At 48.1% G+C, this 13,920-nt stretch overlaps 1 protein-coding gene across 2 annotated transcripts in view; it reads right to left on the bottom strand.

Moving 5' to 3' along the window:
- The window catches only part of LOC146806103 (ecto-ADP-ribosyltransferase 5-like), a 517,784-nt gene that overhangs the window by 170,861 nt on the left and 333,003 nt on the right, over nucleotides 1-13,920 (bottom strand). For both annotated transcript variants that reach the window (XM_085623442.1, XM_085623441.1), the window contains exon 2: nucleotides 97-184. In XM_085623442.1, coding sequence (XP_085479568.1) covers nucleotides 97-156 — 60 coding nt within the window. In that variant the 5' untranslated portion in view covers nucleotides 157-184. The remainder of the gene's footprint in view (nucleotides 1-96; nucleotides 185-13,920) is intronic.

The following is a 13,920-nucleotide window of genomic DNA, read 5'->3' as shown; positions in this document are numbered from 1 at the left end:
GGTCATTATGAACGACTTCAATTGCTATTGTTGTTTCATGTGCACCAAGCTTTCTGTTAGATATGACTGCAATGCATCCAGTTGTATAAATGTTACCTGAAAATTTCCCAGGGAGATGAACACAGAGAGAAAGGCACAGAATATAGCCCAATGCATTGTTAAATGTATCCGTTGCAGCTGTTACCTGCAGAGAAAATAAAACAATCAACATTAAAATAAAGAAAGATGAGGTGCTTGTGCATCATAGAATTGCATTGTTTCTTAAAAGGACATTTGGCAGAGCCTGATTTAGTTTATGATGTTATGTAGCCCTCTTCAGTGGGGAAACATATTCCTTCATTCTCAGGTGGCAGGTAAAACTAGGAGGAAAAATCACCCACCCTCCCCCAAGGGAAATTCTGTTGCCGCCCAGTGACAGCATTTCCACAAGTGACTTTAGTGCTCAGTACTGAGTTGCTGAGTGGGGAATAGGGAGTACCATGAGCATCACAGAAAATCATTCAGGGCTGCACAGTACTGAAAAACATCATGAGCACGCGTCGGGGATGTACACATGATGAGAGCTCTCATTGGGGCATGTTGTCATCCTGTGTCAAATATTGTTACTGTGTGAAATATTGTGCCCTAAATATCACTTAGAAAAATATTGTGCCACTGGGTGTAGAGTTTCTAGTGTTAACTCAATTGGGGCAATATTTGTGAAAATTGTATTTATGACTGAATATTTATGTAAAACAATATTCTGGCAACAAAATTCTTTATCTCCCCAGGATCTCTTCATCAATTTATACATAGCATGGCGACCATCAAAGGGACTTCTTAGCATTGGGTAAAAAGCCAACAGAGCTATTACTTTGATGCCTTTAGTGCACTAGAGCAGCCTTTCCTACACTCTTCTTTCCCAGCACAGGACAAGCTAGTGTGCATGACCTGGAGATGGAACAGAGATACATTGCAGCAGAGCAATGCAGATTACAACATTTTGAACCAAAATTGTCAGAGCTGGAGGTTCCTTTATCTAAACAAGGACAATGAGAAATTCAGCATGGGTCCATGATAAACATTGAAAAACCTTACTTAAAGTCCACTATGCACAATTACAATAGTTGTGTGTTATTCACATCAATTATGCATGTTTTACTGATATCAGAAGAACACACGTCTCAGTGGGCCTGCTCCACCAGACTTGCAAGACCTCCTAGGGAATAAGCAGCCTGAACCCCAATAAATATGGTGAATACTTCTTTAAAGGCCATGATAATAACTGGTTATGATGTCACGCTACACCTGGTTTTCCCTGTGTGGCTTTATAGACCAGAGGAAGTATAATCCCTGTATGGAGTTTGGTGCTCCCTGCTGAACCTGTGTCTTTTTAATGCGTTTAAATGGCAAGTTCAGTTTAGGCATTTAGAACCCATTTGGTCCTACTAGAATGACAATCAGGGAAGATTTAAATCTTAAAGGTTTATCTTCAGATTGTAAGTCATGCAGAAATCAAGTGATATTGCCAAAATCAATCGATCAATAATCAGAGTGCAGAGTAAATCAGAGAACTCAGGAAAGTTCAGGTCAGCAAACTACAAGGTATAAAATGAGAGAGCAATCAGACTTGAACTCAACTCCTAGGGTCAGTGGAAAGGAGTTCCCCACACATTGAAAAAGAGCACACTTACATACGGTTCTGAACAAAGGACTCCATACATTTAATATGATTGAACAAGATTCTCATTCGCGCAGTTTAACCAAATCAGCATTAAGCAGAACAAAGCAGTTGCAAACAAGTACAATTAGGAACTCTCTCATACTTCTACAACATAGAGCTTCCGAAGAACCCTACCTTTTGCTAAAATTGTGGTAGAGTCTGCTGAGACAGCTAGGTAAGGCTTGAGTTACCATGACTCTAATGTGAACAGCTTGTGAAGGTCATTGTCCTTGCTCAAGAAACACATTCAAACATTATTCTACAGAAGCATGAAATTACAAGTTTAAGCACATGGCACAAAACATTTCCATCATCATCACAAACAAGATTTAGTATGAGGCCTAAAATAATGGCCTCGTTATGATAACGGGCGGTCAGACCACGGCCCGCTATCATGTCGGTCATGAGGCCATCCTACTAGCAGATGGTGGTCCACCCACCCAATTAAGATGAGACCGCCTGACTGGCGGTCGGAAAAGTGCTCTTTTACATTGCGGCTCGTGCTGTGGCCCATGAATAGCGCCACAGCAAACCTGCAGTGCGAAAGACCACTTTGTGCACATCCATGCACCATGTGCAAGGCATCATGTGGTGCCTTAATGTGTGTGGGGGAACTACATGTCACGTGCCCCCACGGCCACTTTACAATGGCCAATGGGAGATGGGGCCCTGCTTGGGGCCCGCAAACCTCTTGTCTGACAGCTTTTTTATGGTGGTCAGAACGCCATGAAAAGACTGTTGGAAAGGGACATCATAATCCCTATGGCGTGCCTGCAACGGCACTGCCTCCATGCAAGGGATACGAATCCGACCGCTACCCCAATGGGTTCCGAGATCCTATCTGAGGCAGCGGTCCTTTCCTTGACAGCTGCCGGTCTGACCAGCTGCATCAAAATGCAAAATGGATCTTTTTTTTTTTTTAGAGTTTTATATAGCGCGAACTAGACCCGTGACATCAGGTATCAGAGCGCTTCACATGAGCACCAGTATTTTCTATTTTTTTCTATTTTTTTATTTTCTAGATTTGGTAAAGCGCAACAGCTACCCCAGCAATGGGGTGTCCCGGCGCTAGCAACAAGCAAGCTCCTACTGAACGGGGGAGGGAAGGCCAAGAACCCTAGAGAGCGGGGAAGAGGTGGGTCTTGATAGCTTTGCGAAAGACTGGGAGACAGTCTATGGAGCGGATGCTGGGGGGGAGATCGTTCCATAGTTTGGGCCCTAGGACACTAAAGGAGCGGCCACCAATGCGACTAAGTCTGACTCTGGGAACTGTCAGAAGAAGTTGATTAGAGGAGCGAAGGTCACGGCCAGGGACATAGAGTCGGGCCAGCTTTCGCAACAGAGGGGGATTTCCCTGTTTGACGATCTTGAAGATCGTGATAAGAGCTTTGAATTTCACTCTCTGTTCTACGGGCAGCCAGTGCAGTTTGCGGATGGTGGCTCTGGCTGAGCATCTACGTGGGAGACCGACCAGAGTTCTGGCCGCCGTGTTCTGGATACGTTGGAACCTGGCCGTTTCAGGACACATTCATTTCTGTTAGGCACGGGGAAATTAAGTGATTTGCCCAGAATCACAGTATGGTGACCGTTGTTGCTGAGACTCGAATCCGGTTCCCCAGCTTCGAAGTGTAGCTCACTGGTTAGAGGAGGCATACCCTGAAGCAGAGATCAGACCCGGGACCTGGGTTCGATTCCCGACGCGGCAGGGTCCAGAGCCCAATCGTCCACGGACTCGATAATTCTCGCTTCGGTGCCCACTCTAAGCACGAGTTCAAACTATGCAGCTCTGGGCAACAAGCCTGCTTAATCTCCACAACGGCCCCCCGCGGCGGGATGCCTGGCTTTCACCTTGGGGATGCCCAGTACGGGTTATCTTACAGGGAAAAACCAGGACGGGTTCCCAATGCAAGCGCCAAGATGCCCGTAGGGTGATAGCTGCGCTCTATAAGTACATCAATCAATCAATCAATCATTATCCTCTTTGACTGGGTTTATTTACTATTCCCTCTCCAGTCCGTGCAACATTAGAGAAAAAGTTGGACTTTGAAGGGGTTAGATTTGCTATTTCCACTCCAGCTTAAACAACAGAGCGGTAAGTGTTGGCCTCTGGAGGGGCTAGGTTTGCTATTCACACCCCAGTCTACACAACAGTGGGGTAGTTGTTGGACTTTGGAGGGGTTACATTTATAATTAACACTACTCAGTGCAACAGTAGAGAAAGTATTGGACTTCGGGGGGTTAGATTTACTAATCCCACTCCAGTCTAAGCAACAGTAGGGAAAGTGTTGGACTCCGGAGGGATAGGTTTCCTATTCCCACTCCAGTCAGTGCAACAGAAGGGAAATGTTGGTCTATGGATTTGTTAAATTTACTATTCACGGGGCATGGCCAAAATGGCGACGGGAACGGAAGCTGCCTAAAGGAGCTCTGCACCTGCCCGCATATAATCCTATGATATCCTACCCATCCGGACCCTCCTGCCACAAATTCGGCCCCATCTGCTTGATGGGAAGGCGGTGGCGGAGTACTGGGGGTCTTTGATGATCAAGGGCCTCTCCGGGGCCAAAGATCGACAGTTGCCTGTTCCGGCGCCGCGCTGATGGTGGTGGCAGGTGTGGCGGGCCTTGCTGACGCTGCAGGATCCTGCTCGAAAAGTGGCTCTGCTGTGGAGAGGACGGGCCCAACAAATGACCGAGTGCCTATTCGGTGCTCGCAGACTCCCTCATCAGCGCGGAGGCCTGTGGGCTCGAGGTGAGGGCGGGACTCGGCACCCGGGCTCAAGTGCGGGGGGAGCCCTGAAACACCTGGTGGCTGAAATCGTTATCCGATCGGGGCACTGCTACCCGGGATCTGTGGTGGGGTGGACCCCTTCCCCACTTCGCCCCCTGCTTGTCTGGAAAGTGTGCGGAGGTGGCGATCAAGCTGGCCGTGAGGGGATTCAGGGGTGGCCCATCTCATCCGCAAATTGAGGTAATGGATCGGGGCGTTCCCGCTCCCTCTCGCGCCTCCCGCTCCTTTCATGGGAGGCCTACCCGTGGACATGCTATATTTGGGCCTCTTCGACTGCTCCTGGGTTTGGACCGAGGGGATCCTGGCCTCCTCCTTCCCCTCTCCTTCCTCTGCTCCAGAGCTCTGGGTACACAAGACCTGTCGGGACCTGCTGCATCACTAGATCGGCCATAGGAGGAGCTGGAAGGCTGGACCTCACACGCAACATTAAAACAGAGGTGAGGTGGTCATGGACATGGGATGACATTGGCTGCACTTGGAGCAAAGTGCGGGAGACATGGTGGGGATCGGCTACTAGGCCCCCAAATGAGCCAGAACTGAGTGCAAGTGGGGGCACTATTGGAGCTTGTGAGTCGAGATCAGGTCCTGGGGATACCACCAGACTGAATGTGCTCCCCCAGTGCCCCCCCATGGCTCCTGACTGAATCTTTGGAGTGATCTGCATCACCTTCAACCGCCCTAGCCTTAGCAAACTGGTGGGTGGTCACCTTTATCGGGCGCGGAGACACCTTACTCAACAGGCCTGCTCTGCCACGCGAGCAAATCGCGTGATGTGGCCCTACACCCTGCGAGCAGATAGGGAGTGGCCATTTTTTAGGTCGATTGGTGAGCCGAGCAGACTGCGAAGCAATGAGCATGGACTATCCACATAGGGCTGCTCAACAAACGAAGATGGACCAATTTACAGCTCCATATGCGCCCTCAAAGACTGCCACGTTGCCTTTGATGTCAACAGGGGGAGGTGCGGCACAACCTGAGCTCATGGGATCTCAAATACTGGCAGCCATAGAATCCTCCAGTGCAATGGTGCAGCCAAAAATTGACGCGGTCTCTCTAGACATTGGACTGCTGCATGCAGATCTTCGCACGGTCGCAGATCGGTCACTAGCCACAGAACAGATGGTCAGTGAATTGCGAGAGGAGGTTTCGGCCCTGAAGGTGACGCTCACTGAGCTCTCACAAAAGACAATGTCCTTGGAGCGCCGGGCGGAGGATGCTGAGGGACGGTCCCGCAGGTGTAATTTGCGCTTCGTTCTCCTGAGGAGGTTGAGGGGAGAAAGCCGGAACTATTCCTAGAAAAATGGAACAAAGAGGCGCTGCCCATGGCTGAGCTTTCCTCAAATTTCATAATAGAGCGAGCACACTGAGCGCTCACTGCACCTCCGCCGCAGGGTGCTCCGCCCAGGACTCTCATCGCCAAGATCCAAAATTTCAGGGATAGGGACTGTATCCTCAGGGCGGCTAGAAGAGACGGAGATCCGAGCTTCGGGAACCAGAAAATGTGTATATTCCCAGATTACACACAGATGGTTCAACAACAAAGAGCGTCTTTCCATGGAGTTAAACAAAAGTTGCATGCCATGAATCTCCAGTACATGCTCCTTTACCCAGCAAAGCTGAAAGTCCTCCAGGCAGACCGTGCACATTTCTTTACGACACCAGAGCAAGTATGGGACTGGTTACAGGTCCATGGCGAATGGAGGGTTCTACAAAGGGGACGAGTGGTGGGTAGACCCTCCGTTAATCCTCAGAGTGGAAACAGCAAAAACCGTGCTGGGAAACCCAGGAAAAACTCTAGATCAACACAAAGGTTGGTGGTGCTAGGTGATGGGTGCTTGGAGATGAAGGGAGTGGACTCAAGTGGAGAGGGCAGGAGATCCCCCAGGATAGATTGTGAAACCCAGCGAGCTGAACAGGATGCTGCCAGGGCTCTGGTGGAGATAGTGACGACCAGAGGTTCAAACACAAGCATGGGTGAGGTCGTTGCAGATACTCCGCAGCTAACGGACCCTGCATGAGTTCATACAAAGATGACATAATGGCGAACAGAAGAAACCCGATAAGGGTATTGTTGGGAACACAACACATGTTGTGACCCCTTTCTATGGTGTGTCGGACTGGAATATGAAGGTGTCGCATTTCCCTTTTTCTCTGCACATAACAGCGGGAGGAACCCGGATGGTCACAATAATTGTGCGGGTAGGCTATGTCTCACACCCTCCTTCTATCTTTTTTCTTTCCCTCTACATCTGCCCTCTCTCTGCTCTATCCCTTCTAATGTTCTTATTTGTCACTCTTTATTCACTCTCCTTATTCATTGGGAAGTGGTATTGTTTGCTTGGTGGCATGTTTGTAGATGTGAATGAAGGTGGATGGCTGAGGTCTGCATGGGAACGTATGACAATTGGGATTGGGGTAAGGTGGGCTGATAGACACCCCAGTGGCCCGGGCAGAGCGCAACCCTTTGACCTGATAGAGGAGACAATCAGACGTATCAATGTGTAGTGGCTGTTGTAGTATGAGAGACATGATGTATGAGGGGAGAGCGAGAGTATTATGAATTTGTTATTGTTTTTCATTGCGTAGATGAGAATTGTATTATTGTTATCAAGGTTCAAGATTTGGGCGGGGATTCTGAGTTCGGGGACTATATGGGGATGCACTAAGGTTCATTACAGTGTCTACCCCGGGGGGTTGGGTGGCTCAAATGTTCAAGATATGGGGTTATTTGGCAGCGCCGGCAGCAGCAGGCTGGTTGATAACATAAGTGTTGGGACTGGTAATTACTGTTGGTCATGGGACACTACAAAATTATAACATGGAATGTGAGAGGGCTCAATTCGTTTGTGAAGCGATATAGAATACAGACATATCTGCGGCGACAGGGTACTCATGTGGCTATGCTACAAGAGACACAACTACTATACACGGAGAAACAGAAACTTAACAGAAAATGGAGGGGACAATTGTTCGCATCCACCTTCTCTTCCTATGCTAGGGGGGTGGCCATATGGATAGCTCCACAGGTTCCATTTAAGTTGCGCAGCTATGAAGCTGATGTAGAGGGTATATACATAATAGTGCATGGTGATATAGATGGGATGGAAGTGTGCCCCAAATACAGATGACATTGACTTCTTTAACGATATGGAGAACCGGTTACTGACATACATCGAGATACCATTAGTACAGGTGGGTGACTTTAAATGCGTGTTAGATGGTGCATTCGATAGAAATCCTCCGAAACACCACACTAAGCCAAATATGTCAGCGGCTCTGAGGGGCGTGATGGATAGGCTCCACTGTGTGGACATCTGGCGCAAAATGCACCTGGAAGAGCGGCAGTATACGTGCTATACGCTGGCCCGTGAGGTCTACAGCAGCAGGCTTGACGGTTTCTTACTCTCCGGAGAAGTATGTGGCGATGTGGGCAGGAATACAGTGCTGGGCCGCTTCTTATCAGATCATGCCCCTGTGTTGCTAGAATTGGGACCTGAGAGGAGTAGGCAGAGAGTCTTGTTATGGCGATTGCAGCCATCCTCACTACGAGACCAGGTATTTAGAGAAGAACTTAGGAAAACCATAATAGATTACTTTGATGTTAACTGGTCCACCACAGAAACTAGGAGCAATGAATGGGATATCTTTAAAGTGCTCATCAGAGTGGGAGGCACTAGGAGGCGATTGAAACTGGAACTGACAGAGGCTGAGGAAAAGCTGACCAAATTGCAGTGCGAGGACCGTGTGATGGATTGGCCTTTGGAGGCTCTTTGACAGGTGCAGCGTATGGTTAGGGAGGCCTGGGATAGAGTAGACTGTTTGACCCGCAGGAAAAACCGGCAATTATTACACAAAGAGGGTGACAGGTCAGGGAGATTGCTTGTGTAGTTGCTAAAACATGAGCGCCCATCCCCGATGATTCTAACACTACGTCGCCCTGAAGGAGGGATGGCTAACACACAGGTTGGTGTCAACGCAGTTCTATTCGCTCACCTGGCTGATATTTATCACCGGACTATTGGAAACGAGAGGTCTGGTGGGGGCGACTTCTTTCGGGATGTCCCACTGCTGCTACTTACGGATGAACAGAGAGATGAGCTGGAGGGAGCACTCCAGCTGAAGGACCTGCAGGAAGCCCTACGGGGTATGGCCCGGAGCAAAGCGGCTGGCCCGGTGGGAATGCCCGTTAAACTCTATCAGACATATGCTGATATTCTCCTTCTGCATTTATTAGACACCTTGCAGGAGGCTAAACAGGCTGGAGTTCTTCCCTCATGCAAGCGAGATGCACAGATTGTCATGCTCCCCAAGCCTGATATAAATCCTGAGGACCCGGCTGCATATAGACCCCTGTCCAAGTTGGGAGTAGACGCAAAATGATTGGCCAAAGTTCTGGCCATAAGACTAAGGAGAGTAGTGATTTTGCTGGTCCATGAGGACCAATGCGGTTTTATACCTGGTAGAGGAACACATATGAATCTACGCCGATTGGGAAACATCCATTACAGCGTAGTCATAACATCGGAATGCCTTTATAATGCAACTTTTACAACGCAAATACCTTTACATCGCATGCCATTACAACGCAGACATTACAACGCATGTCATTAAAATACATGCCATTACAAAGCATGCCATTACAACGCATGTTTACAAGAATGCTACAATGGTTCTGCCGGGTATGGACAATTGCTTACATATTACAGAATGAATCATTCAAGTAATTTAAATAGCAGCATTTGCACAAAAGAGTAAGCTGAAACATACAGAGAGACAATGATATATGCAGAGTCATAACATTTTACTCTTTTTCAAAATAATTTTTTCAATTTTTCATGTGGCTGTCTACAATTCAGTAAAAACAGAGTGGTGATACGTTCAAGTGACAAAAGTGCTCAAGTGACATGGGTGACAGAGTGTATATACACATAATTGAAGACAAGACAAACATCTATGTACAGAATATACAAAGGAAGCAATTCCTTAATGTGGCCAGTATGATGGTCAATACAGTGTCTCTGTAAGGGTATGAGTATATTTCGCAATTTCAACCAAGAGAAGTTCTCCGTCCAAATCAGGAAAATGACAATGCTTCTCCACTGGGCGATTGAATGCTCCTTGAAATAAATAGAGTTTTGCCCGAGTTTTGCAGATTCGCCGCTGCAACGATCCAACATTATTCAGTTTCAGGTTTTGTCGGCAACATCTTGGTGCCGCCAGCCATCCTCCTATAACCTTAGTCATTTAGGCGCTTGACTGAAGCCACGTTGTGCCCCCCCATGTCTATTGATTGATGACTGTATCGGCTGTCTGGTTACCTCCTGTCCTGAGGAAAACCCGCCATGACTCTTCACTAGTTGCGCTCACGTCAGGGTCGAAACATTGATGCTCTATATTTGTCCAATTTCACTGGGTCTCTTGGTTGAAACTGTGAAATATACTCATACCCTTACAGAGACACTGTATTGACCACCATACTGGACTGTTGCACTAAAAGTATTATGCGCTGTAATGGTATGCATTGTAATGAATTGCGTTGTAATGGTATGCGTTATAATGGTAGTTTTAAAAAATGCGTTGTAATGGTATGCGTTGTAAAATCATGCAATGTAATGGTTGTTGCGAAGTAAAAACCACGTTGCAAAAGCGTGCATTGAAATGGTTTGCGTTGTAACATCATATATTATGCCGATTATCACAAGTCCTACATTCAGTAGCGGACAGTGACCTCAGGGCGGCATTAGTCACCCGGGATATTGAAAAAGCCTTTGATACTCTGCGGTGGAATTACCTTTGGGAAGTACTGAGGAGAATGAGGTTTGGTAGCGAATACATAGCCTGGATCAAATTGCTATACTGTAAACCGAGGGCCAGAGTGCGGAACGGGAGACAGGTATCGGAAATTGTAGAGATAGGAAGGGGCACTAGACAGGGGTGCCCAATATCCCCATTGCTTTTCACTCTGGCCATGGAGCCTCTGGCGGTACGATTGCAAAGAGATATGGAACCATGGAGCATAGCGGTGGATGGTCATACGCATGTGGTCTCCATGAATGCATACGCTGCACTTCTCTATGTCAGGGAACCGGAGAAGGCGATCCCGGCATTTTGTAATATACTAAACTCATTTGGGTCTTCCTCTGGCCTCAGAATCAACTGCCAGAAAATAATACTGTTCCCGCTTGCAGCCTTGGAGTGGGGCACACCTCATGATCTCCCTGCGGTTGGCTTGGACTGGAGGTGTGATCGATTCCGTTTCCTTGGTATACAGATTGCCCATCAGCCGGAGTCCCAGTTTGAACTAAGCATGGGGAAGGTCCTCACAGAACTGCGGGCATCGATAACATTCTGGAATAGGTTACCACTGTCGGCTATGGGGAGAGTGGCAATATCAAAGATGGTGCTCTTGCCTCGTTGTCTCTATGTGCTCCAGAACTCCTTTTGTAAAATCCCTAAGTCCACGTTTGATGCTCTGAAAGGTCTCTTGGTCTCCTTAGTATGGGCTGGTAAACAGAGCAAGGCCAAACTGGAAATACTCAAATTGGACATAGATGGGGGTGGCCTAGGCCTGCCGAACCTTAGATTATATTACATGGCTGGATTATTGCAATATGCAGTTCAATGGAGCATGGGGGAATGAACAGTCGAGACGGACCTGCTATGGAAATGGAATGAGGGATGCAACTACAGCGGTTCCTAGTGATGGGTTCAAAGGTCCCTAAAGACTGCCCGCACATAATTTGGCGGTTTATAGAAGTTTGGGAACAGGCAGTGGTATTGGTTCTCCGAAGTGCTCCGTATGCTAGTGCACTACCCCTCCGTTGGCTGAAAGGATTCCAAAATATTCAGGGGACCATGGACATCTCGAGGTAGTAAAAGGGGGGATGCAGGTCAGCAGGAGATTTATATCAGAATGGAACGTTCATGACCTTTAATGAGGCTCAGGACTGGTTCATGGTGCCGCCAGAGCATTTCTTACAGTATACTTATTAGATTTGGAGGTCTCTAGTTTACAGAGGTAGGTACCTTTGACCAAATAGGGGCCCTTGCATCTAGTCAGGGTAAGGGGGTACACTCCTAAAATAACCCCTGTTCACCCCCTTGGTAGCTTGGCACGAGCAGACAAGCTTATCTCAGAGGCAGTGTGTTAAGCATTTGGGAACACATACAGTAACCCAGTGACAACACTACAGATGGACACCACACAAGTTGTAGTATAAAAATAAGTATTCTTGATATAGTTTTAACACAAGACCATAAACAACAAAAATCCACTATACTGTACTTAAAATGGAAGAATTAGCTTAGTTCTCTTTAGATGTTAAAATGCGACACTTTGAGTTCAATATACCTTTGGATGCATAACGCTATACAACAAAAGTGTTGCAGGGAAGGTGATGCGTCGGTTCCTTACACGCAGGAATGGTGATGCGTTGGTTTCTACTGCGCTTCCGTGGCGGTGCGACCCGCAACGCCGTGATGCGATGAAGATCCGTTGCAATGAAACAAAAATGGCGTGTTCTTTTTGATGCGACACAATGCGTGCACGCCCGACGGCAGTGCCGCGACTTAATGATTCTTCTGAGCCACGACAGGACCTGCGACACGCTTACCCGGTGATGCAAGACAGTTCGGCGATACAATGCGACAGCTGCAGCGGCGACACCCTTTTTCAGTGATGCGCGACAGCGGCTGTGGCAGCGACATGCATCTCCGGTGATGGGAGACGCTTCTGCGATGTGATGCGAGAGCTGCAGTGGCGACACCCTTCTTTAGTCATGTGACGACAGCGGCTGCGGCGGAGCCGCGCTTCTTCAATGATGCGAGACGCTTCTGCGATGCAATGCGACAGCTGTAGCAGCGACACCCTTCTTCAGTGACGACAGCAGCTTCGGCGGCGACACGCTTCTTCTTCGTGAGTCGAGCTTCCAGCTCCTTGCGACACGCAGTCCCTCGGAAAGCCCAACACAACTGCAGGCACTTCCAAAGAACTCTTGGGGAGCTGGTGGTTGAAGTCTGTTGTCCCTGAGACTTCAGCAGGAGGCAAGCTCTTTCTCAAGCCCTTGGAGATCCTTCACAAGTTGATGAAAGTACACTCAAAGTTCCTCTCTCCTCTCTTTGGCAGTTAGGCAACCACTGCAGGTCAATCCCTCAAGCTTAGGGAAAGTCTCTCCTCAGTCTCTCTGGTTACTCTCTTCAGCAAAGGTTTCTTCTTGTTTCCCAAAAGTGATCTAAAGTTCTGGGGTCTGGGTCCCCCTTTTTATACACAGCTTCTCTTTGTTCTCTGAAGGTAGGGAGGCCTTTGCCTAGTCCAAACCAGTTCTGGTCAGTCCTGGAGCACTTTGTTGACAAGACTCCTTCTTTCCTTTCACAGTGCAGGCCAGGGACATCAGACACACTACAGGAGGTGGAGCCAGCATTGTGGAGGGAAGGCACAGCCCTATTCACGTCCCAGGTGCAACTCCTCCCACCCATCTACATACAGATCTCTCTATTCAGCCCTGTGCTGACTCACCCTGTCTCCTGGAATCCCCCAGCCCCTGTCACTCAAACTCCAGACAAGAAATACACAACCTAGCAGAGGCAGGCTTGGATGGTTAGACTAGAAAATACCTACTTTCTAAAAGTGGTATTTTCAAACACAGAATGTTAAAACCAACTTCACTAAAAGATGCATTTTATCATTCTGAGTTCAAGCATACTAAAATAGAATTTCTATCTAGCTCCCTGAGTCAGTATGATTAGAAGATGTAATAATCAAACTGCCCATTTTGGCCTATGGGGAACAGTTAGCCTTGCAATAGTGAAAAACTAAAATGGCTGTAATTCACTATTAGAACATGCCACACACACCAGAGCATGTCCTACCTTATACTTACAATGCACCCTGCCCTTGGACCTACCATAGGGGTGTCTGATATGAAGTAAGGGAAGGTTTAGGGGGGGCACTTGCCCAGTCAGCATAGCAGTACCGGACTGGACAGAGGCTCTGCAATGGCAGACCTGTGACACACTTTTACAGGCTGCTTCTGTGGGTGACACAAGCAGTGCTGCAAGCCCACCAGCAGCATTTGGATGTACAAGCCCTGGGCACCCTGGTGCACTGTACTAGGATCTGACAGGTAAACCAAATCAGCCAATCATGGAATCACTAATCCATACATCAATTTACCATAGGGAGCACTTGCACTGTGGCACTGGACAGCAGTGGCACAGTGCCCAAAGCATCTATAACCAGCAAAAACACATGAGGCAACAGCAAAAAATGATACGGAGACCCACGCCAAGGTGTCAGGTCTAACACGTGTCCCCTCCAGCTGAAATGTGGGGAAAACTACCCTACCTCCAGGGAGTTCTCATCACTAAGGCGGAAAAATCTGGACAGACCATCAGCATTGGCATGCTCTGTACCAGGGCGGTGTTCCACC

Source organism: Triturus cristatus, chromosome 8, assembly GCF_964204655.1.
Source record: "Triturus cristatus chromosome 8, aTriCri1.1, whole genome shotgun sequence".
NCBI lineage: Eukaryota > Metazoa > Chordata > Amphibia > Caudata > Salamandridae > Triturus > Triturus cristatus.
Note: the sequence above shows the minus strand (reverse complement) of the source record. Positions and strands in the feature narration are given on the sequence as shown.